The 26,438-nt window shown below is 40.7% G+C and overlaps 1 protein-coding gene across 2 annotated transcripts in view; it reads right to left on the bottom strand.

Moving 5' to 3' along the window:
• Positions 1–26,438, bottom strand: part of LOC121443619 (fibrillin-2) — a 196,653-nt gene that overhangs the window by 71,815 nt on the left and 98,400 nt on the right. For both annotated transcript variants that reach the window (XM_041645440.1, XM_041645441.1), the window contains exons 12-20: positions 22,099–22,218; positions 20,252–20,377; positions 19,257–19,379; positions 17,546–17,668; positions 15,140–15,292; positions 13,150–13,203; positions 11,478–11,603; positions 8,360–8,485; positions 3,596–3,715 (exon numbers count right to left, since the gene is read on the bottom strand). In XM_041645440.1, coding sequence (XP_041501374.1) covers positions 3,596–3,715; positions 8,360–8,485; positions 11,478–11,603; positions 13,150–13,203; positions 15,140–15,292; positions 17,546–17,668; positions 19,257–19,379; positions 20,252–20,377; positions 22,099–22,218 — 1,071 coding nt within the window. The remainder of the gene's footprint in view (positions 1–3,595; positions 3,716–8,359; positions 8,486–11,477; positions 11,604–13,149; positions 13,204–15,139; positions 15,293–17,545; positions 17,669–19,256; positions 19,380–20,251; positions 20,378–22,098; positions 22,219–26,438) is intronic.

Below are 26,438 nucleotides of genomic sequence, written 5' to 3'. Positions count from 1 at the left end.
TGTCTGGCTCTTGCGGGAGACAGAGCTTTTGAATAGAGCATTTGGAGCAAAGTGCTACGATTTGTTTGATGGCAACTAGACTCGCTGTGTTCTCAGGTCTGCTCTGCTTGTTAGAGGCAAGCATGTGCTTTCATCTGAGAGAGGCTTCCTGACTCAGCTTTAGTTTCAGCTTTCGGTGTTGGCAAAAAGCTGAACGCATGCTTTTCGGTTTTCAGCCGTAGCAGGAAAAAAGCTGCGCCGTTTAAAAATGCCGGCTTTCTGGGCTGTCCTGCCAGGGCAAACTCTGACTCTTTTACGCAGGCGGTTCATGCGGTTTGCAAGCACAGGCTACTGAAGCTCGCTTGCTGGCAAGGACCTTGAAATGCCATAGAGTTGTTGCAATAAACAAGCCTACAGCCGGTACCTCAGCCATGAGGCTGGAAAGCTAAGGGATGGACTGGATCTAGCTGGCAAAGCCACGCCTTTAATCCTACCCATATTGCTCAGTAATTTAAAGACTAGTGTGGTCAGAAAAAGAGAGATGTACAGTAAAGAGAGATTCAAAGACAAAAAAAAAATTTCTAAATGGTTTACTGTGTGTTAAAAATATGTGCAAGCTAAAAGTTGAAGTTCTTAAAGTAAGGAAAAAAATAAAGGAAGAGAGTTGTTGTGTGTGGTAGCACACGCCTTTAATCCCAGTGCCTAGAAGGCAGAGACAAACAGATCTCTGTGAGTTCAAGGTGTAGTAGTGTACACCTTTAATCCCAAATGCCTGGGAGGCAGAGACAGGCAGATCTCTGAGAGTTCAAAGACAGCCTGGTCTACAGAGTTACTTCAGGTCAAAGATACAGAAAACCTGTCTCAAAAAGCAAAGAGTTAAAAGTAAAAATAAACAAAATAGAGGTGAAAACAAAGCTGCACAAAGATGGAAAATACACAGAGAATTTTGATACTGTATGCTATTGTGCTCTCTTTAAATTATTTAAATGCTGAGGAAGGAGCAACAGATGCTAAAAGATATTTATTTATAAATGCTGCTGAACTAATCCAACATAGATATTTTGAATTTGGATCTAAGGATATGATACTTTGGAAAGGAGTTTCTTATTTTGTTTTCACAGAGGATGAGATGCTGTTCATTTCTTCTATTCAGATTTGGTATGATGGACCACGCCCTCCTGAAGGGTTGTTGTGAACACCTTCAAAAAATTGCTTCACTCAACTGCCAACTGAGATGAAACTAGCACACAGGTTATACCATAAAAGACCTAATTAACGACGCCCCCATTCAGCAGGAAGCAGTTTGGAGAGAAAAAACTGCGCCCATGTTCCCAAATAGGGTTTATAAACGTCCTTTTACATTTAAAGGGGGATATGATATAGGTATGAATAATTTGCATTAGTATAGATTTTGCTTTATTGATAGAGATTTAAGGTCAATTTTGTTATATGTATAAGTTTCTGATTTTGATTAAGGTATTGTGATTGTGTAGTTCATTTAAATATGTACTGTATAATTAAGAAATATAGGTTGTTAATGGATAATCATCGATAATAGTAAAGCTTGTAGTCATGTTAATTAGATTTTCTAGATATATAGAGATATATTTTAGATAGACATTCTTCATATCTTTCAAAGATTATAGAATATGGCATTTTAAATGTTTTAATAACTTAGGACTTTTCATGACAATGAGACACTCTGCTCCTGGCAGCACCAATCTACTTCAAGAAGAAGATGGGCATCGAAGAGGATCCTTATGGAGTTTGATAGCCATTTGGGCAAGAAACTGCTCTTGCCTGGACTGTTGCATCAACTGGACACAAAGAACCCCCAGAGAGAGGACTACTGAACTTGCCTAAGGTGAGATGATCTTTTGGGGTTCCTGATTCATGAAAGAGTCTGCAAGACATTCTGCAGGACACAACAGATAGTGACTGAACTGACTTTGAATTTTCCTGCTTTATGGAAATGTCTGCTGGATAGCATGGGCCTGAAGGCTGAAGATGGATGCCCCAACGGTACAGAGGAACTTTGGGTGACTGTCCAGGCAGCGAGATGTCTCTGTCATTTCTAGAGTTTTAAAAGTTGCTTTTTTCTTGTTTGCTTAGGTATTATTGTATCTTTCTGGAGTCTTTGATGGAGTTAAGAATAATTAGTTATAGTTTTCCTTAGTTATGATAAAGATTATTGTAACTTTTACTTGATAACTGTTTTGTTATATGTAATTTTGCTATGTTAAAGTTAAAGCCTTTTTTTTTTTGTTTTTGTTTAAACCGAAAAAGGGGAAATGATGGAGGAAGGACATTGGCTAATAAAGGAACTGCCCTGGCCCATTTTATTGGTTAGAGGATAGGTGGGAGGAGTAAACAGAACTGGACGCTGAGAGGAAGAGGAAGTGAGGTCAGACTCCACATCTCTCCTCTCGGGAGCAGACACCTGAGAGAGACGCCATGCCCCGCTCCCGGGATGAAGCTCCGACCCAGGATGGACATAGGCTAGAATCTTCCCGGTAAGCGCACCTTGGGGTGCTACACACAGATGATTAGAAATGGGCTAAATTAATATGTGAGAATTAGCCTAGAAGAGAATGGGCCAAGCAGTGTTTAAATGAATACAGTTTGTGTGTTGTTATTTCGGGGCATAAGCTAGCTGAGCAGGCGGCCGGGGTGCTGGGAACGCAGCCCCGCCGCTCTTATTACTACAGCCATGGGGATTGTGGCATGCCACAAGATGGAGGAGTAATGACAGGGGCAGACCTTTCCTTTATACACGATATTTATTCCCAGATCACACTTTCACACTCTGTACACGTTCTGTGCCATTACCAAGACCTGGTCTTGAGCAGGCACGGTGGCTCCTGCCTGCAATCCCAGGATCTGTGGAGTTGAGACAGGGGAATTGTCAATTCCCAATCTGCCTGCTCTATGTCAGGTTCTAGGCCAGCCTGGGCTATACATCAAAATCCTATCTTGGAACAAAATCAGGAATAAAAGAACTGGCCTTAGTGATTTTGAGTCATATTTTTATCCATAGAGATTTTCCAAAGCAGAAGAACACTTATCTTCTTTTCTTTGGAGGATGATGGATGAGAGAAAGGAAAATACTAAACTCCTACGTATTCCTGGTTAAAATCTTCATATTCTTATCCTCTGAACTGAATCCAAATTCCATCATGTCTTTGATTACAAAAGAAGGTTTAAAGATTTGTGATAGGGATTTGATGGTACCATGCCTTTTAAAGCATTTGAAGGATAAGAAATGTGTGTGTGTGTATTCTCTATATATTTCTATACATATATAGAAATGTGTGTGTGTATTCTCTATATATTTCTATAAATATATAGAAATGTGTGTGTGTATTCTCTATATATTTCTATACATATATAGAAATGTGTGTGTGTGTATTCTCTATATATTTCTATACATATATAGAAAAGCCTACAACCACAGCATCATGTAGCTACTGATGTGAAAGGGGGCATTCTGGGACGAAAATGTTTAAAAGTCTTCCTAATTTCTGCTCTTCCACTCTCCTCCTGTCCTTTCTGTTTCCCCCACAGGAAGGCTGAGGTAGGGAACAACCTTCACATGGAATCCTTGTAGGAAGCTCACCGATGCAGACGAATCCGGTGGAGCTGAGCTTGCTGCCGGGCGAGCACTCACAGTGGAAAGAGCCGAGGTTGTTCCTGCAGGCCCCATTGACACACGGGTTGCTCTCACACTCATTTACGTCTACAATGCAGAAGGAAAAGATTCCGTTAGAGCTGCCATGCGTTTCTGGAAAATATTATTCCAGCAAGCCGCGCTATGCCAGAACGTCTGGTAAACTTGGCTCTTATAATTTTAATATGGATCTGCAAAGCCTAAAGTGAATGGGGAATGAAGACATGTTCTACAGTGTGGTTACACATCTATTTGACTGGACCCTCAGTAGGACCAGAAGGAACACACTGTTTGGAAAAGGATTCAGTATGTGCACCTTCTATGACTCTGACTATTTATAGCTGCTTTGGTTTGCTTCTTGGTTGTCACTCAGGTGCAATCCAATGGCACAACAAAGCTTCATTGTTTTCTGTCTCTTAGAGTTCTCTGAGGTTTGAAGACAAAAGCATACCAGCATTGGCTTTAATTCTGAATTCCTAGAGGCAACCCAAGAAACAAGGACTGGGATATTCATCCTGGCTACAGAACTCTCCACAGTCACCATTCTCTTTCCTCTGCCCTTTACGGTCACATGATTACTTAATGAATTACTTCACACAATTAATTAACTTTAGCAAGACATAAATTTGGAAAAGTAGAGCTGCGGCAGGGTGGAGGAGTTGTCTGTTGGTGGAGCACATGCCTCAGGTTGCTGAATTTAATCTCCAGAACCAATACAAAAAGAAAAAATAAACAAATTTAATTGCATAGAGTAGGACTTCATGATTACTGCTTTAATCTCAAATCAAATCATATACCAGTAACCTAAGCAGTTTCTGTTGATGTCAAAAGCAAATAGAATCATAGTACACCTACATTTTCAAGAGGTGCCTAAGAAATTCTCAAAGGTAAATAGCATACCATTATGAATTAATAAAAGGTAGACACAGGTCTCAATTAAAATATGAATGATAACATCAAAGTCACTTTCCATAAAATCCAATTACTCAGTCACCAAGGCAGCCACTTAATTATCTATCCTTGCTTAATTACTCCAAACACAGCAATGTACCTCAATGCTTTTAGGTCAAACAGAATGGTCTCTGAGATCCCAAGGAGATAGTCCCCTCTATACATATCTTTGGATTTAATATAGACACTTCTTTTCTTTAAAATGTTGTAGGTAAAGCTAGAAGGCTCCAATGCTTGCTCCTGACTACCTCAAGTGAGATGTAAACCAGTCCTGAAAGGGCCAGGCTCAGAGCTGACTGCCAGTCACTGGGATAAAAATATCAACTTAAAAGTCTATGTTCAAATACGAAAGATGTGCTAGCAAAGGAAGGGGAAATCTCACTGGGGCTTAAACCCTAAACCAAGAACTATAGACAAGTAAGGAATACTAAGAATAGGGAAGATGCCCCAACTGGTTATTCAGTACCAAGTGGTCACCCTAAAAACATGCACATACCAACAACATCATACGGACTGAGCAGGTTATAGTTATATATTTAGATGCACACACATGTAACAACATTTAAAGAGATGGTGGTTATGAACTTGAGAGGCAGATGCATGGGAGGAGCTGGAGAGAGAGAAGAGATGAGGAGAGAATTATATAATTATATTTTAATTAAAAAATTTCTGTAGAGAGCAGTTACTGTCACTTCAGGGTGTCTAGAGATGAGCTTAGATATTAATTTAGTTCTTGAGCTATACATTACTGCGGGAAATGCGAGTATATTTTGCTTTTAGGTTGCTTGCAATGAAAAAGGACTTCTTGAAAGAACAATACAAATATTTATAAGACTAATTCAAATACAAGGCTTTTCAATGAAAAGTATTGAAACCTTTTCATAAAAATTTAAGTACAAAAGAAACGAGATGAGCAAGAAGTATGCAATCTGAGGGTATCCCACATTTAATTCTCCAATTAATTCATTTGTGAGAGCTCCCCCCCAAAAAAGAAGGGCTGGTGTCATAGTTATAGTTTTTCAAATATCCATTTTGAATTAAGCAATGGCCTACTCAAAAACTATAAACACACACAGCGACAACTACAAATATCAACTATTTAGTTTTCCCTTAAATACAGTGTTTTTATGGTATAAATGTCATGGAACCAGAAATTGAAACAGTTCACTGTACATTTCTGGAAATAAACTTCAAAGCACATCTGGTTTACATTGAACTAGTTATGTCACTGGAAACACAATCGAAACCACAGTCCGGGATGTAAAAATTTTAACTTTCACAGACTCTCCAAGCTCAAGCAAAATGAAATAATTCTTTTGTAACCTCAGTCTAAAATACAGAGAAACCTTCTGCTTATTGGTACTGTTGCTTATTATATATTTAAATTAATCTATTGAAACCATGAATTACAAATAGAGTCAGCCAACAGAGAAAACACATACACAAAAAGCTGAAATTTGCAAAAAGTCTGGTCCTAATTCTCTGTCTAGCCCATGGAAATTAGTGAAGGAAGACTAGAGAGGAGAGACCAGGCTGACAAATTGATTGCGCCCAATGGTGGAAGTCAGGAGACTTAAGGAGACACGAGAAGAGAGGCCCCTTGGTCGGTACATATGCAGTTTGGGGGAAAACGTTAAATGAAAGGCAAATAACAGTGGGTAAATAGTTACTTGGGTAAGTTTCCAGACTAACTGATTATTATTTTTTTTTAATTTCCACCAACATTATAAGGTTGGAGCCAAAATATTTTTCTATCATTTCATCTTTATTCATAGACTATAGACTCCTTTCCTATGAACCCCAGATAAAAGTCATTTCCATATCAAAGGAAAGACTAAGGTTTGTGGGAACAAGTGCTCTTTAAACAAAGGAAGTCAAGACATCTCTACTGTCCTTGTTGTCTGGTTTGCCACTGAAGTGACTTACCATTTATGTGACAAGCCAGCATTTTGATACTAAATGTCATTCTGTCTTTTACCTGTTTGGTAGTTTACCTGTCAGTGCCTTTCAACTCTGTCTTACTTGTTTTGACAATTCAGTGTTCGCACCACAGAACCAGACCCCAGCCATTTGGTTCCGACTCTCTCTCATGCCATCGCCAGAAGGAATGGTGCATGCGACAGTTGGGAAGCAAGCCTTTAATCAGCAATAGTTCTGAGCTAATCGAGACGACATCTCATCTACCCTTACTTTCTACGTTTCCTGAGATTTAGGGAAACTTAACCCTTTAACAGAGAACCGAAATGGTAAAATGTAGCAGAGGTGTGGCTATCCAGGACAAACAAAAATGCCACAAACCCCTTACCTCGCCCTTCTGGGTTGGGGGACAAGCAAAACAGGGAAATGCTCTAGACAAGCTTTTCTCAGAGAATGTTGAAGGAAAATGGGTGGTGGGAGTGTGAATAGAAGCCAGGAAATAGGAAATGTCACATGTATAGTTGCAGAGCCTAGCAGGGTTTACCAAGAGATGCCCCTCGCTCTTAGGGGATGCCCTGACCATCTGTGGAGAAGACAGGTACTCCAACCCAGAAAGGATGGGTGTGTCTTGCCAGACAATAAGGGAAGCAATTATCTTAGCTCAGTTTAGGAAAATGTGATTTTATGTAAATGACTGTCCCCCCACCCATACCTATTGATTAATTACTCTTTTTCAGAGGTCCCTCCAACTCAATCCAAACTTAGAACTGCGCTTTGTAATTGCATTCCTTTGGCTTCAGCTGAGACATTTGTGTTTTGCCATCTTGTTCAATAGTCCTAACTTGCTTCTGTCCACAAGAATGCTTTGAAGTTAAAGAAGAAGATGAAAAGAGGATGCTAACATTTCCCCCCCACCTTATAATAGTGCTATTGCACTTCTCCTGGGTGTGGAGTGGCCGAGGAACAATCACACCCACAGAAAAGGAAAGGGTTTTTCTGCAATAATTAATATTAACTTTCTTAAAACAAGCTACTATTTGGAAGTGGTAGCAGGATTTGAGCAGATTATAGGAGCTGTCTGCAGGCCCACATCCTAGACACTGAAGGAAGAAAACAAATGGTAGCTAAGAAATAGATTATTCTGAAACAGAACTGGGATCAAGATATCAAGTCATCCCTGAATGCACTCACATCATAGCCCGAGTCCCACTGAAAACGGAGACTGCCTTAAGCATTGAACTTGTTCAAGAAGCTTGCACCGCAGAAACTCATGGCAGAAAAAACGAGGTTTTAAAATATTGACCTAATTTAGAGTTACAAACCCAAATGATATCCTTCAGCTAGTCAAGCGGAAAGGATAATTTTCATAGAATATGTATTTCAGGGAGGAATTAGTTTCACATAGGCTCCAAATATTTTTCTAGGTCAACGTTTTGACACTATCAACCATCCAGTTCACAATGAAGTGGCTAGCCACTGAGTACTTTTGGAATGTAGGTTTTTAGGTTAGTATGTCACAGTGGTTTTTTTTAAAAGGGTAAACCTAGTGAACAAAATCGGATATTTTATTTAAATGAGTGAAGTTATACGGCTCTTTCTGTTGGTTTTTCCAGCTGCTTGATGATCACCTATGTGAATGAAACAAACCAGCGGTGTTTATAAACTGTGTTTACATGAATGCCACTCCTAGAATTTTCAAATCCACGGACAGAGATCATAAAACAAGGAAGACATTCTCTCACACGTATTTTGATGGCACCCCTTTACTATGACTTCTGTGGATGTATTTTGAGGTGCTTCAGGGGCTCAGACATGCCAAGTCAAGGAGGACAGCCCAGCCCTTACCTTCGCAGGTCTCTGTCTCTGTCCGGAACACATAGCCAGGGGGACATGTGCAGCTGTAACTCCCCGGGGTGTTTCTGCATAAGCCATTGTCACAAAGCAGCCGGTTTACCAAGCACTCATCAATGTCTGCAAGCAGTCAGCAGAAGACAAGAGGTGGACATGGTTACAGGAACATCACACGAACCGCCTACGCTTTATTTTTATTGGTTTTGTCCCTCTCTCTTTGCTCTGACTCAGTATTTTTTTTTTTTTTTTTTTGGATTTTCGAGACAGGGTTTCTCCGTAGCTTTTGGTTCCTGTCCTGGAACTAGCTCTTGTAGCCTAGGCTGGCCTTGAACTCACAGAGATCCGCCCGCCTCTGCCTCCGGAGTGCTCTGACCTGGTATTTTTATGCCATACTAGAGCAAATACATTCTGTGCTATTCAGTGGGTACCTTCTTCTTATGCTGGTGGAGGCTTTTACGATCTTCTGAAGTCCTTGGAAAATGTGTCAGACTTAGCCAGGGCTCATTCTTTGTTCTCCTTCAGTTACCTTCCCCCACTCCCTAAAAGCGATTATGCTAGGTTTATTTTTACATTGAAAGCACTGATAAAATATAATAGATAGTTAAACTCATTTGCCAGTAACCTTACACATAATAAGAATACGATATTTTTCAATTTTTTTCTATTAAAATTCCAAGAATGCATTAAGTGTCGGTTGTGGGAAAGTTTCCCATTGTGTTTCCAGCTAAGGAAGTGGAGTTCCTAGCAGAGCACTGTTGATTCATTTCGTACATTCCTCTGGCCATGTAGAACGGCCCAGGGAAGACGGTTCAAACATTCACATTAGCTTTATCTCCCTTTATTTGGAACAGATCTCACGCTGTAGCTCCAGCTGGCACTCAATTCACTCACTGTGGGCTGAGGTTACAGGCACTGACTTCTTATCGGCAAGTTTGGTTACCGAGAGGAAGAAATAATAACCGCACTTGGGGATAGGGAGTTCCTTTTGCTTAAAGTGACATTTTTCCTCTCGCAAGCAGTTGCCCTTGGTCAAATGGCATAGGGTCACCATGATGACACTGAAACAGGGATCAGGAAACAATTTCACGTAGCATCACCATAGATAGTATTCTTTCTGCTTCACTTGAGTCTTACCCACTCTGGATGCTATATTTTGCTCTGATTCCATCTCTTAATATGTCTTCTTAAATGAAACTTGTATAACCTCAGTCACTTTTCTTCAAGGGTATGGCCCCTACTAGGGTTACCTTGCTCCGGTGGATGATCATATACACCCACGCATAGATGGGCAGCACAAATTGGACTCAATTGGTTATTTATTTTTTTTAAAAGAATGGATGAGGTTGGAGGGGGCAGGACAGTAGAAAGGGGAGGGATGTGGAAGAAGCTGGGGGAGGGGCAGGAGACATATGCTCAACATGCTTTGTATGCACATATGAAATTCTCCAAAAGTTAGATATATATTTAAAAAAAAAAACTAATCCTGAATGAGGCCACATCCTGTGCTTCTGAGGTTGAGGACTTTGATGTATGTTTACTAAGGGACATAGTTCAATTCCATGAGAAATGGGTAAGAAAATGATGAGTCAAATACTTGGTAAGACTTGCATGTTTTTTATTTTATGTGTGTGTTTGCCTACATGTATGTATGTGCACTGTGTGCACACAATGTGGAGAGCCAGAGGGGGTATCACATGTCCTGAAAACTGGGGTCACAGAGAGCTATGAACCACCATGTGGGTCCTGGGAACTGAACCCTGGTCCTCCGGAAGAGCAGTCAGTGCTCTTAACTGCTGCAACATCTCTCCAATCCCTTCATCTCTAAGTCTTTAACAAACATCACACATATGTAACGTGTCATAGCTGTGTGACCTGAGTTCTGCGTGGGCCTGGTCACAGGATATTTTTGGTTTTCAAAGGGCCCACCCACATGCTCATTTGGAAGTGTCTTTGCTTCCACTTAAGAAAGGGTGGTTTGGTATCTATCTATCTATCTATCTATCTATCTATCTATCTATCTATTTATTTATTGAGACAGGATTTCCAGCCCGGCTGACCAGGGACTATGGTTGTCATAGTGCTTGAATTTCTGATCTTTCTGACTCCCAAATTCTGTGATTACAGGTGTGTGCCACCACCATTGGTTTACGTGGTGCAGAGGATTGAACCCAAGGCTTCAAGAATTCTAGGCAAGCTCCTAGCAATGGTTCCAAACTCCTGGCCCATCTGCATGTTTTTAGAACTGTTCAATAATCTTTGGCCGGTACACTTTCTTATATGTGTTTAGTTCATTTAAGTATATAATAGTCTATTTAAGCATGTAATAATAAGAACGTAATTTAAATTCATCTGTCTATATCTTAAATTCAAGATCAAATGGGTATATTAAGCAATAAAACCCTTAGCAAAAACACAGCTATTAAATTTCTTTACTCATAATCATCAGTTGCTTGGTTGTAAAAAGCATTCTGGGTAATTTGTAAGTGTTATGTACAATGATAGTTCCAATAATTCTCATTTTATGAAAATGGACTCAATTGTTCTGTGGGACAGTTTTGATTTTATCCAATCTCTTGAAGATGCAAACTAATAAAGTGTTGGCCTGAAAGTCTCCTTATCTTCCTCCTTTTCCTTCTGCTGAATATAAATTACACAGGAGTTTGGTTACCACATTCTTTTGTAAGTTACAAAAGGGAGAGACTTCTCTCAGCTATCATATTTAGCCATAGCAGTAACTAGTGGTTTCTTGATCAAGTCAAGGTTCCTCCAACCTGGGTCAACCGCACTTTCCCAAACTATCAAGTGTGTTAGCCTTTGAAGTCTACACCTCGCCGAAAACATTTAGGATTCAGATAACTACAGAGAAGCAGTTGGTGAACGATTCATTTGTACTCACTCTCTTGGGAAAAGACTGTTTAAATATACAGTACCCCATCAAATTCGACGCTGTCCTGTAGAACTCAATTCTAATAATTTTGTATCAATGCCCAATACAAAGACCATAAGAAAAGCTATGGGAGTTCTAGTTTTCATCGTTAATTATTGTTTCTCCTCCGATCCAGGGAATTAAACGACCCGAGTGGCTCTTGTACACATATCCGCAGGAACTTACCGATGCAGTTTCTTCCTGAAGCATCTGGCTCATAGCCGCTATTGCAGTTACAGCGGTAGCTGCCTCTCAAGTTTTCACAGATCCCATTGGCGCAAATGTCAGGGTCCAAAGCACACTCGTTGATATCTGCATAAAAGGCGGCATGTTTAACACTCACAGACACCTGTTTGCTGACACAGGAGGACCTAACAAGGAGCTTTCGGCACGTGAAGCATCTAACTTTGAAAACCTACCGTTTGTGTTTTAGAAAGAAAAAGGAAATATAATAAGAAAAAAACTGAAGGACACGACACTTCTCTGGTAAGTCAAGAGAAAGTAATGAAAGGAGCTGGCCCCGCCCAAATAGTTAAGCCATCTAGCAATGTCTATATTTTTGACAAAATTAATAAAGAAAAATTACAGGCTGTTGGCTCAAAATCCAAAAGAAATCTCAATTTAATAGGTATGATAGCCATCTAATTAAAACATGGAGATTTATTAGGAAGGCCTGTATGACTTCGTAGTCACAGAGTGTTCTTGCTTTGTTCTCATAATTAGCAATTATTTAAGTAATGGGATACATGGTGCTTCTCATTGTTCCTGAGTTAGAATGAACCCAGAAGTCACTAAAACATGGCCACTCAACAGCTCAGTTTATAGCAAGCTAAGGACATGACAGCTGCCTCACTGCCCAGGAACAGTGAGGTGAACTCCAGTCAAACAAACACACAATTCCCAACAGGCAGTGGGCTTTGGTGGGAGGCCAATGACAGGGAATTAACGAAACAAACAAACAAAAACAAAAGAAAGCAACAAAAGAGGGGGAAAAAACCCTAACAACAAACTACTGTGTTGCAAAAGTCCCCATTTGGTTCACTGTGATCAAATTCTGGTGATCACTGTTCCCAGCAATTGGGAAGGATCTGCCAGTCAGAACATCCCTATAATCCCAGGTGCTGGGACAGGGAAAAGGGCTCAGGAATTAAAGGCCAGCCTGGGCTTCAGGACACTGTCTTTAAAAAGGAAAATGGAATTAGAAAGACCTCCTTAGAAACTCTCTGCTTCTTTACCTATGTTTTCATTTTGTATTTGGGAAAAAATATCCCAGTAACATTCTGCCTTTCTCTGGTCTCAGATATTTATTTAAAATGTAAGAGCACCGCCTGAAGATTTACAGTCTGCCCCAACACAGACACCCTTGCTTCTCTTTCGGAGTCTTGTTAAAACATGACACACAGTTGGAAATAAGAGATCATGAATGAATTTTACTTCTGCAGTTGGAGAGGAACATTTTGATGGTTTTTAGAGCATAAATGATCTTAGTTATTTCGGGACGGTGTATCCCAGACCTGATCCATATCAAATATCTCTTAAAGACAGGTATTCTTTTCCTAGCTGTATCTGTATCATTATTTGGTGTAGTGCTGTCTTAAAGAAACAGACACATAAAATCATGGATATGGACTGTGAGTGAGATTCTCAGTGGAACACTTTTAACAGATAGATATTTATCTCTCGTGAAAAGCAGTCACGTGTGAAATGTCACTTAACGCCATCCAACTTAACAGCTGTTTCTCTGGAAGACGGAAAAGGGTTCACCCTACCAGTCTCCACTTCTTCATTTTCACAGTAACTATAACCATATTCCCATGATAATCAGAAAGCCATGAGACTGAGAGTTGAGCAGGATTACCTCTTCCGTCCACAGTGATGCCCACGCCACTGCTACAAAGGCCTTGGAACTCAGCTGTGTGATGAAAACAGATGGGAAGTGTTAAGCCACGCCCACTCCACATCCCTCCATTAACATAACAATGGAAATAAGAAAAGTTAAAAGAAGCTTATTCCACACTTTGTCATTAACATAACAATTTTATGTAAACTCATCTTGATAATGAAAACAATCCACTATTTTCTAGACCATAATAATTTCAAGAATTCTAAGAATCAGGGTAAAGTATAAGAAGTAGAATTCCTTGCAACCATGGGTAGGGATGATCTCACTATATTGATAAATGTTTCAATATTTTTCACATGCAACTTTAATCTATGACATGCCACCACGTTGCCTTTGTCTTCTTTTCTCCATGACAACATGACAAGAGTCGAAACTTATGTCATCATAGTTACTGAATACCAGGTAGTCTCCATTTTACATCTAATAATGAATCTAATTGTTCTAATACAGCCAGCTAGAAACATTTTTTCCCCTCTTACAAGGGAGTAAATTAACAAAGAGTAACAGGGTAATTTGCCCCAAGCTACTGAGGTGGGTAGGGAAATAGGCTTGGGTCCCAAGAACTCTGTCACAGACATGTCGTGTCAATGTCCCCTTTATAGGGCATCAATATTTTATTCTCAGTTATATGGAGAGACTACATTTCTTCATCAGTCCCTTATTGATATAGTTCGGTCTTTCCAATTTGGAAAAACTTAGACAAGCAATGACAGCTTCAGCTATGCTTCTCAAATAATTAATTTTTTTTTGAAAGTAAAACTTATCCTAGTGCATGCTTCTTTTGAGGCTAACATCCCTTCCCTGTTCCCAGAATACTCAGCCTTCTGTCATTTAAGAGTATCTCTTTTGGTATATCTTCCCATCACAGGAAAAAAAATCAATTGCCTATAGCTTCTCCAAACTGATAAATAAAATTGCCATTTCATTATAATTTTTATAGCAGACATTTTTTCACATGTAAAACTACTATTTGCATTCTCCTTTGCTAACTCCTGTGTGCAGTAAACTTTTTTCAACAGAGCGTTTCCTGGCTGATTAGCATGTGTTCCTTGAAGAGTGAGGGATGACATATGAAATGCTTTCTTTCCATTTAAATCTGTGCTTTAATACCTGATATTAAGTTTAGGATAGTTTATCCCCCCCCCTTTTTTCTCTAAAAAGAAAATGTCATATTCAGTAATTTGAGATGCATGGAATATTTTTCCAAATGTTCGAACAACCCATTTAAGACTGTCCACAGAACTCAAAACCCATCAACTTTGCAGGAAGTTCTCTCTTATCCTCCACGTGGAAAGAGAATCAACTAAGTGTGCACCTCTCTGCTTTATTCATCCCCCTGCCTTAGGCAACAGCCTGCTTCATCCTTCACGCTTTCCCTGCCCGTGACCCTTTCAAGGTGCCGATCATACACATTGTAATTTGTATTTGCTGCCTGTGATCCCAAGTATTTTCAACCTGAAGAAAAAGCAGGGACTCTGTTTATTTTTTAACCCCGCTGTCTTTAGGCATATTCTACAGAGGTTCCTTGAAAGTATGAACAGACAAGAGTCAACCTTGATGGACCTTGGACTTGACATCATAAGGTATCTAGACTTTTACCAAGTCAACCAGATTGTCTTGTGTTTATAAATTCAATAATGGCACATACATGTCAAGGTATTCTGTATTCTACATCACAACACAGATCAAGAGAACTGAGGATAACATTTGAATATAGAATCTGTACCACAATCACAGTGGCATGAGCAAAGAGTTGCTGCTCACTGTGATCACTGTGGTACAGCCAAAGCTTACACGCAGTCCGAGACTTCTGACTACACGCTGCACACACCAATGCAAACTTGTTTTTTCTTCTTCAGTTCAGAATAAGGACAAAACACTTTTGAGCAGATGCAATCTTTGGACAAGTTTGTTGTTGAAGTTCTAGTCTCTTGCAAGGGAATACCTGAATTTTTGGCAGGGCAAGGCTGGCAGGGCTCTCCAAAGCCGTAGTCTGGATTAGCACAGCAGCATTCAGACTTGGTCACCGCGCCAGGGAAAGGACGCACGCACACCCCCTTCTTGATTCCGCCATAGCAGGTACTACGCATGTGAGTGTCTAATGGAAATAGACGATGGTAAGAGAGACAGGGGCTGTTAGATGGGAAGCTTCTTTAACCCGAGAAGCTACGCCACTAGGAACTTCCAGAGGACATCTCCCATTTCCTGTCCTTTGAGCATCTTCAGCATCTTCACGGTGGGGAAAAGAACAAAAGGGAATGACTGACAACATCCCAACACCTGTAGTCCCTAGCCCTACCCTGTGCCACACAAGTACCCAACATTCCCCTAGTCTCAAGGTCTTTCATTGGCTAAGGATGTAGCGACAGTCAAAACACCGCTTTGAGCTTTGATTGTGGAGTTGTCTGAGCCTCAGCCTGGCCCTTAGCTCCAATGAGGAGTTCTAAGGAGCAGTGAGGATAAACTACCACGAAGTGACTAGGGAATGGCTTGCTTTGACCTTTTAAATTAAAACATCTTGCCGGGCGATGGTGGCGCACGCCTTTAATCCCAGCACTCGGGAGGCAGAGGCAGGCGGATCTCTGTGAGTTCGAGACCAGCCTGGTCTACAGAGCTAGTTCCAGGACGAGCTCCAAAGCCACAGAGAAACCCTGTCTCGAAAAACCAAAAAAAAAAAAAAAAAAAAAAAAAAAATTAAAACATCTTTTTTTTTTTCACCTGTCTGGATGCTGTTGGTGACCATGGATTTTTGTTTGTATATAAATAAGAAATCTAAGTTAAAGAGCCAATTCGAATAATTCATAGCAGTGATTTCTTCCTAACATAATCAGGGATGGTTCCCACTCTTTACTGGGTGGACCGAAGAAATCTACCACAGTATGAGAATAGCAATATATATTTTTCCACCCAAACTATGTCTCTTGTTTTAAAAAATTGAAATCGCCATAGTGATAAAAAATTCGCAAAGTCGTCCCAGTGATTTCTGATGTGCTCCCGATATGTGAATAAAAGAATGAAGCCTTGGTTTTGAGCATGGATTTCATGAAAAATATTCATAGACTGGCTGCTGGAAATAGAACTAATTTCTCCTTCCCAAACCAGCTTCATGTTCACTTTTAGATTTCAATGGAATCCTGTAGGTGTAGACAAAAAGTAACGAAGCATTTCAAGACGACCGAACATATTTCAGCTGTCCACACAGGAAGGGGCTGCATTCTTCTGGCTGCTAAGTGCTGACAACCTGCAGGCTGAAATGCAGCCAGGCCTGCACAGAGGATGCGGCCCAGGGAACAAATGGTTTCCATCTGCCGGCCCTGCCTGGTCCTCCTCACTCCTCCTGGGATTCAAGAGTTAGAAGTAAAGTCTTAACAACTATGGCTGAGAATTTTCTTTCTCTCCAAAACATGCTTTCAAAACAGCCTTGCTGTTTTCCTGCATGAGTTGAAGATCTGAGGGTGCAAAATGACCGATTCATCCTTCAGGTTTCCAGAAAGTACTTGGAAGGGAAAGCCCCACGAATGCATTTTCCTAACCTCCCTCAGTGTCCCTGCAGCTTTACAGCTTAGGTCCTGAAGAGCCCACAGCATCTTTTCAAAGCCAATGCACAAGCGCTTTGATTCATTTTCATGGTACCCACTTGGCAGATGTTTCCAAAAGGAATTCAGAATGGCTTAAGGTAAAACGTATATTCAGCCTCCTATTTTCCCTTCAGGAGTTGATGGTTTGAGGCATAAGCTTAAAAACTTTAAGCTTTAGGTAGCAATACACTTCTATGGCACACGTTACTTATGACTCAAGCTCTGTTTGGATAAAAGTAAGAGTTTACATGGATGTAACTGTAATCCCCAATTTCATATCGGTTATTAATAATAACATGAATTGCCATTGAATTCGGAACTCTCGTATCTTTGTATATCATCAGAAGTCTTGAAAGAAGACAGTGTGGGGGTCTCATTTTATAATAGGTATATTGAGATATAATGTACAAGCTATAGAATTAATTCACTGAAACTCTACATTTTAAGGGCATTTACACTCACAATTGGTTTTTAAAACATTTGCATGTCATTTAGTTATCATTTTCTTCTCCATCCTGTCCTTTCTGCCATAACCAATCACATGGATGAATGCAGATTTGCCTCTTTGGGGCATCTTTTATAAATGATATCACATAGAAAACGGCCTTTTGGTGACAGACTCCGTTCACTTGGCACATGTTTAAGCCTTACTTGGGTTTTAGCATGCATTCTGCTTGTGGTTAAATATTACCATTCTTTTGTGTTGATATATCCTATTTTATGTTATCAGAGATCACTAGGGACTATCAGACCGTCACAGAATGCTCACTTACCAACACATACACGTCCATCCACTCCCACAGCCAGGCCAGGGGGACAGTCACAGCGGAAGGATCCTTCGTTGTTGATGCAATGTCCATTCATGCAGATGCCTGGGGTCTGGCATTCGTCAACATCTGCCCAGAGGAGGACAAAAGATGGTCCATTACAGAGTAGAAGGCTTTGCTCTCTAAACTGGTCTATCCTACTAGCCTTCCAACTGGGTAACTTGCAGAAAGAATATATAAAAATGGCAACCGACCTTCTATAAAAATATAGACCTCTCAAGCACATTTTGAGAGTAAAACCTGCTGAATGCATTGAGGGGAAAAGAGAGTCTCATAACATCCATTATTTATTTGATTATCTTGTTTACTACTATTATTATCTAATTCAAGTTAAGCGAAGTAAATATCTACAAATCTATGAGCAATTTTTGCAATATTTTTCCACACAGAAATAGATTCTGTTTTGACATTAATCTCAACATTTCCTATCTAACAAAATAAGCTGAGATAGTCCATGTAATCTTCAGTCCACTTGCAATTATCAAATGCTGTCCAACCCTAAGCAGCTTTCTCAACAGCAGAAATACACCTCAGACACAGAACTGATAAGCTACGGCCATTTCAAAACACCTAGAGTCTAACATTAGTAATGAGAAAATTGATGGAAAATGATTCCCAGAAGGGTTGACAGGTGAAACCTTCATACACGCATTTAACTTTCCTCAGGAACCCTGAGATGAAGCTCCAGACTGCCGTGCAATGCTGCATGACACAGAGAAATGCTGGTCACCTATCCTGTGCTAAGTCTCAGTCAACTCACCTGGAGATATCAAGGCAAACCTATAGCTTTCCACTTCATCTTGTATTCCTTTTCTTTTCTTTCTATATTTTTTTTTGTGGGGGGAGGAGTTAAAAGCTATTTGTATTGCATAAACTTAGTCCCATATTATATCCCTACTGTCCTGGAATTTCAATGACATCATTGGAATTGATAACGAATCTTATTTTATTCAGGTAGACTGGTAAAGTGGAAGGCAGAAAGCGTTCCTTGAGCTGATTTCCTCTAAGGGAGGAAACTGAGATGTAAATAAAAGCTTGCTTCCAAGGCAAAACCACAAAATGAATTTCACATTACGAAGTTCTGCTTGTGAGCATAAACGTCATACAATGTCATATAATTCTGGGAGGCCTCTATTTTGATTATTAAAATTATCACTAGAACTTAAAATAGCTAATGAAAACATCCAAATCACATCTTCACTTAATTAAGATCGTAAAATTATGACATGTTTCCAAATGACCTGTAGATCACTGCTATGGAGAAGATGTGATACTGTGTCCATAAGGAGTGGGCATAGAAAATCCAGGCCTGGAAATAGATAAAAATGGCAGCTTCGCAAGGTGTTCGCTTACTCTTACTCATTTAGCTAACAATCAGGAAGAAATTATTTCCGTACTGTTTTCTTCAGACTTGCCAAAATCAAGGTGCCATTTCCTTAATTTTTCCTAGACCCTGTTACCTTGCAAAGGCACTCCTGTTTCTAAGCTCACAGAGTACTTTCCCCTAGGAAGCTTTAGGGATCTCCCTTGCTGAACTAGCAAGAGAGGTGAATAATGAAATGGAAGTAAGGGCAATGGAACTATCCTCGCATGATCCACAGATGAGAAAAGCATGGCTCCAACCACGGTGACTGTCTTATCTCAACGCCCTGCGTACCTGTGCAGTAGCGGCCGTTCGGAGCCAGCACGAACCCGGGCTTGCATATGCACTTGAAGCTGCCGTCTTCATTGATGCACATCCCATTCAAACACATGTTCGTAGTGGTACATTCATCGTGGTCTGTGGCAGAAGACAGCATGGCTTTGACCCTGGCCTCAGAAAACCAAGGCTTCCTCTCCTTCCGTGGTCTCTAGTCAAAACTACCTCATATACGATCCCTGTGCTTGTGGGTACTGCTTCACTTTTAAAAACCATTTAGATTTCACTTTGAGATTATGATATAATCACATCATTTATCTTTTCCCTTTCTTCTCTCCAAACCCCTCCCATGTGCCCTTCTTTGCTGTCTCTCAAATTCACGGCCTCTTTCCCCATTGATAGGGTAGTTGCTGTTAAAACCATATAGACACCAGTGGCTTTTATCTTCCCGAGAAGGTAACACGGTTTCAGTGGGTGTCCGGTTTTTGATAGAATTAAAGTATGGTAATCCTCAGTCAGGTTAAACGAGCTGGCTTTCCTTAGCGAATGTGTGAGTCCCACTTCTGACATCTATTGCTCAGCTAAGCATGCCAACCAAGGATGATTGGCATGCCAAACATGCCAGTCAGTGACCATGGATAGCAACTATGCCATATTCTCCCAAATTCAGAAGGAAGCTCCTTCTCTATCCTGTCAGCGTTATGCCTGGTATCTAAAATACAGCACAGCACACCGCAGAAGAATACCTGTTATTTATACTTAAGTATGCACTGCATAAGAAAAACAAGAGACGTCATAAATCATGAGTTGTTGTGACATGACTAATTAATTAATTCTATCATGTAATTTCGATACTCATGCTAAATGCATTCATATTTTATATACCTAAGTCATGTAACCAGCTTTCTGCCACACGCGAGATGCGGGAGCCTTTGTAGAAATCACGTATGTGGTTCTAAAGAAAATGTATATCCTCTAAAAACCGTTTTCAAGGGAGAGAGAAAACGCCATACCAACACAGTTTTTCCCATCTGTGGTTAATTCAAAGCCAGCGTTGCAAATGCACTGGAAACTTCCATCTGTGTTCACGCAGCGGCCATTTTTACAAAGGACGCCATTCTGGATGCACTCATCAATATCTGAGAAGACGAAAGAGAGGAAAACAGCATTCCTTTGCAATGCTTGTCAATAAAAACAGTAAGAGAATGCACGCGACTTGAAATACTCGCTGCATTTTTACATGTGATACCCAAGAGCGTGTTGCTTTCTCACTAACTTGTCTTCTTGCGTAGAAAGTGTAAGCAATTTCGCCAACCAGATAGTAGGTAAAGAGGGAAGGAAAGAGAGAAGGATGACAAGGTTGTCATCAGTCTGACTACAGGGAAGACCATTTTGGGCCACTAGTGCTTAGGGTCTTAGCTGGGGTCATTTTTGTGGATTGCTGGGAATGTCCCTAGTGCCAGGCTTCTCGCTAGGCCCATAATGATGCCGTCAATCAAGAGATCTCTTTCCTTGCTCTCCTTCGTGTTCTTCTCCCCTTCTCTTTCTCCCCTCTCCTTCCCCTTTGGCCCTCCCTTTTCCCCACGCCATGCTCTCAATTTTCTCAGGAGACTTAATCGTCATCATAGAGCCTTCATCCAGCAACTGATGGAAGCAGATGCAGAGATACATGGCTAAGCACTGGTCTGAGCTGCCAGAGTCCAGTCAAAGAGAGGGAGGGAGCGATACAAACAAAGGGATCAAGAGCATGATGTTGATACCCACAGAAACACCTGACCTGAGCTAGTGGGAACGCACTGACTCCAGACTGACAGTGGGGGAACCTGCATAGGACTAGACCCTCTGAATGTGGGTGACGGTTGTGTGCTGGGACAGTCTGTGGGGCCGCTGGCAGTGGGAGCAGGACTTATTCCTAGTGCTTGAACTGGCTTTTTGAAGCCTATTCTTTTTGGGGGAGATGCCTTGCTCAGCCTAGATATAGTGGGGGGGGGCTTTGGTCCTGCTTCAAAGTGATATGCCAGACATTGTTGACTCCCCATGGTAAGTCTTACCCTCTCTGAGGAGGGGATGAGGGGGGCAGAGAAGAGGGGGGATTAGAGGAGGGGAGGGAGTGGAAACTTGGATTGGTGTGTAAAATGAGAAAAGATTGTTTCAAAACTAAAGAAAAAAGGAAAGCGAGAAGGAAATGGGGTGCAGTGAGATTAGGAGCAGGGGGGAGGCTGGAATTATTAACGCAGCTGTTTAGGGTATAAGGGATGAAGAACTTAAAAGTCAGAACCTAATGTTGGGTAAGGGAAAGAAATCACAGGATTTCTGGGTTAAGGGCAATAAAGACCAAAGGCAGGCAGGAGAAGTCGATCCAGGCAACCAGCGCCCATGGGCGAACAGGAAAGGGGAAGAGAAGTGGAGTTGTCTGGTAGATGAATTCCGAGATGCATCAGCAGTGAGGTAGGGTTTGGATGACGGTGGTGGTGGATGAAGCCATGGGACTCTGCATGCAGACAAGGCACGATTTGGTGTCGGATTGTGAGTGGGGCTCAAAGAAAACAGTCATTGAAAACGGCAATCAATCTTATCTCAGCAAAGGGTAATGCTGACGGTACTGGGAGGAGGAGGCCATGCTGTATGGGCAAAGAAGGCAGACTGAAGTGTTTTGAAGCCAGATACTACATTGCCTGGGTTCTACATGCACACAGTGCTTAAGTTGAAAGGGAGATTCTCCAAGGGCATTACAAAACAAATCCACTATGCAAGAGTGCTTAAGCGATTCGTGCCTTGTTTTAGTAAGTTCCCTTTAACTCCAACAGCCTTGCTGACTATCTCACAGAGCCGTTTTCTCTGCACAGAAACCCTGCTTTACCGATGCATGCTTGCTTCGTAGGAGTCCTCTGGAATCCAGCGTGACATTTACAATAATAGGATCCAGGTGTGTTAACACAATCTCCATTAGTGCAGGGATTTGATGTGCATTCATCAACATCTGTGAGCAGCAAAAGAAACCATTACAGGCATCACTCAATTTGCAGAAATGTTTGTTTAAAGTGCATTTAGCCTCCTAAACTTGAGAGAAGGCCAGCCCGTGGTAATAGTCTAAATAGCAGAGTATTTATAAATGAATGAAAATTCCTTTCCTCAAATACACAGTGTCCAATGTGAAGATTTACAAAAAAAAAATAATAATGCTTATTGGAGAGTACTAGAGAATTTGCTTTAATCAGGAAATAATGTTTTTTTTTTTCAACTGGAATAATGCCCAGTGATTAAGGGCACAGACCTTGAAAAGCAACAATGTGAGTTCCAACAGACTATAATAGGCAGTAACTACAGCAAGATAGGCAACATAGTAGCCTAAGGCCTTAGACAATGTCATGAGAACAATGAATGGTTTCTAAAGATACACACACACGCACATGCATGCACACATACACGCACACACACATATGAACACTACATGTGGTCAATACAGTTAGTTTTAGAGAACAGGGCTGATGGACTATGGACTTTCTGTGCTACTGGGTTGTGGACTCAACTATCTAAACACAACTAGGTATTCACCGAGGCTTTATTTTGTAGTAACAAACAAAGTACACAGATAATGAAAACTGATTAAAAAGTGATTTTTTTCCCTATTAACTCCAGATTTCCTGCAGGTCTTAAAATTGGCACTGAGGATTTTTCTCACAGAGAATAGAATTCTATGCAATTACTACCTGATCTGAAAGACGAGAAAGCTGGAGTTTTTTGTATAAAGTCTTTTAAGGCTCAATTAAATGTGGCTCCTTTTGGGTGTGTAAACAAAGCACTAGGCTTGACAATTCAGACCAGGCAAATCCCAGGGAAATCACTTGTGCCAGTGTAAGTTGAATTTATCCTCCCTTAGCAATGCTCACTAAATAATATTTTGAATGCTGGCAAGTTAAAGGAGCTGGCGTGGTGGCTTGCCATCCCAGGTACATGCAGAAGCCATCAGCATCATAATTTTAGCTACACTGGAGAAAACAAGGCTATCTCTTCGCAGGGTGACTATTTTAATAAACAGATCGCCACTCCTTCTACAGATGTTCATGCCACAGGACTGCGCTCTCTCAAACACACTAGCCTCGTTTCTATAAACCTTCAGATGGAGTGCAATTAAACCCTCGCTGGTAAAAGAAGGCAAGGCAAAACAAAACCTCATGGTGAATATAATTAAGACAGCAAAGTTTAACAGGATTAAATGGTTTTTCAATTCATTCAAAGGCCCTTTCAGCCCATTAAGACTCACGTACATTGACACTTTTGGTTGATACCATCAGTTCTACTGAGCCAAAGGAATGAAGCAGGAAAAACAGGGAAAGAGAGAGTTTAAAGCATTAGCAAACACAAGTGGTATTACCGGTGCATTCCCTACTATGAAACAGCACCTCCAGTGCACAATGCTGAGAATCACTTCGTTTGTCTAGTTGGACTTTACTGACGTTCAACCATTAAAAAGGATCCACAGAGGTATCTTGATGGAAGCCCCAACATAACACTGTTTAATTGAATAAAATTAGAGCCCACACAGCCAACCTCCCTTTTCCAGGTAAACTGTCTGGGAAGCCATGGCAAACCGGAAGAGGCTACAGCCTTCAGCATGTCTTCTTCCTACTTTAAGATCCTACACCCATGGCTTATTGTTACCATGACAACTCTTCCTGCTACCCTGTCATTCAGCGATATAAAAGCTGTCTCCTAGTCTCCAAGGGCCCAGCCAACAGATAGGCTGTATCTGTTCATTTATTTTTATTTTTTCATTGGCAAATTAATTAAGTTGCTTTATATGTCCATATGCCTTTTAAACCTCATTTGTTGATTTTTGTTTGTTTAACAGGATTATGATTTGTTGTGTTCTGTTTAATTTTTGAGACAGGGTTTTTCTATGTGTATTCTTGGATGTTGTGGAACTTACTCTGTAGACCAGGCTGACCTTGAACTCATAGACATCTGCTTACCTCTGCCTCCTGGGTGCTGGGATTAAAGGTGTGTGCCATCATGCCTGGTTGAATTATATGTAATTTTCATTTTTATCTTTTTTTTATAGTTCTGGATCAAATTCAAGATCTTAAGCATGCAGGCAAATACTTCATCATCGAGTTCCTGCCCCAGCCTCCAGAGATTTGGTTTCAGAAGAAGCACAAGTCACTATCACTACCTTCTGAAATGTACATTTCATGTCTCTTCTCTATTCTGGGTCTCATATTCCAGTAAGGCAAAGTGATCACATTCGCCTTTCTTAAAGGGACAGAGAGCCGGGCAATGGTGGCGCACGCCTTTTATCCCAGCACTCGGGAGGCAGAGGCAGGCGGATCTCTGTGAGTTCGAGGCCAGCCTGGTCTAGAAGAGCTAGTTGCAGGACAGGAACCAAAAAGCTACGGAGAAACCCTGTCTCAAAAATCAAAAAAAAAAGGGGGGGGGGACAGAGATAAACAACTATTAGAGTCACTACACTTTTTTTTTTCTATGACTTCATTAAGGACTGAGAAGGGTTAAGAAGAATTCATGGGAATCTTATGAAAGAATTGTGAAAGTATTGACTATTAAAGTTGTTGAATTTTCAGACACTATTTGAGTTTAAAAGTTTATCCTTGAAAAATATTTTATATATCAATTTAGATACTTAATTTGAAGAGCTCCGTATTACCCGTAGCAGAAGAGGAATGGGTTTATTTCCCATTGTCCTATAATGCAATGACAAGAGGTAAAATGATTTTAACAACCGGGTGACTCACACAGGCACCAAGACACTGCAGAACTTCACACCAAGAGTAGAACAAGAAGATAAGAAGAACATGCTGAGTAAAGGCCACTGGTTTCAGGCTTCAGGGGCAATTCTAGAAGCAAGAAGGGTAATTCTAGAAGCAAGAAAGGCCAAAGGTTTTTTTTTTTTGTTGTTGTTGTTGATGATGTTGTTGCTTTAATGTTTAGCACAGTGATTTCCTTATGCTTCAGTAAGCATCTAACAGGAGTTCCAAATATAAAGGCAAATCTATTACTCCTCAAAACAATGCCCTATTTTAAGGAGGTACCATTCTTATTCTAGCTACTAGAATATTAACTGCTAGTTAAGTATTCACACAGTTTTTCCAAAAATGCTAGTTTGTTCCTCATGAACTCCAAATGATTAAAATCTGACACCCCAGAAAGAGAATGGTAGGTTTAGAAAGACCAAAAACTTTTTTTTTTGTTGAAATTGTGCTTCAGTATTAAGCTATGCCTGTGTGAATTATAATAGTGTGAAAGAGAACCTTGATGGGATTTCATTGTTGAACAATGAGATCCATCTCTATCGTAAGCATGCATATCTGGGCACACTGCAGAAGCTCTAGGCTTCCCTAACATAGTAAACCATGCAGATATACATTCTCAATGCCACAGCAGGCAAGGGTGATAACAAGTGTAACAAGAACCCTTCCTTCCTAGGGCTTAATATGCCAGGCCCTTCAATGTTAAATTTTTAACAAACTCATCTCCTGGGCATGGCTGGGTGTGATCTATGTACCATCTTCGGGTGAACTGAGCAAAATCCATGGCTATGATTCTGTGGAGGATGATGTTCAGGGAGTGGCATTTGCAGAGGGAAGTCAACTTGAACAACCCAAAGCTTTAGTGGGGTTCTAGCTGTCCTTTCTAGGCATGAGTCTAATGTTGGACAAATGGGTACACCTTTGGCTAGTATCTAAAAGTATAAGGTAGTTTTACAGATATGGCCATCTGCCTCAGGACTTCAGACTTGGTAAGTTCAAATGAGGAACCTAAATAACAGATCCAGATACAGTTTTCAGTATCTGGGCAACACCATATGTGATGGGTTGTGATTCTCTTCAGTGATTCAGAACGTGAGAAGAGAAAAGGAGATATGCTGAGTATGGCTTTTTATAACACCCCCCCCAAGGAAATTCTGATTTATTCAGAGAGTGAAGTCATAGCTCCTATAGAGCCTGCTTCTGAGCTCATTGTCATGTCACCAGCTATGACTCTAAATCAATAGATGGAATTTAGGGACACAGACTTTTCAAGACTACTTTTTAAGAGTGAGAAAATGGTGGCATATGCCTTTAATCCCATCATTTTGGATGCAGAGGCAGGTAGATCTTTGGGTGTTCAAGGCTAGCCTGCTCAAAATCGTGAGTTCCATGGAAAGCCAGAGGTACACTGGCTTTTTTTAAAACTTTTTTTTTT

The sequence above is a fragment of the Microtus oregoni genome, unplaced genomic scaffold (genome assembly GCF_018167655.1).
Source record: "Microtus oregoni isolate MIOR12 unplaced genomic scaffold, Mior012 000110F_ref0000174, whole genome shotgun sequence".
Lineage (NCBI taxonomy): Eukaryota > Metazoa > Chordata > Mammalia > Rodentia > Cricetidae > Microtus > Microtus oregoni.
Note: the sequence above shows the minus strand (reverse complement) of the source record. Positions and strands in the feature narration are given on the sequence as shown.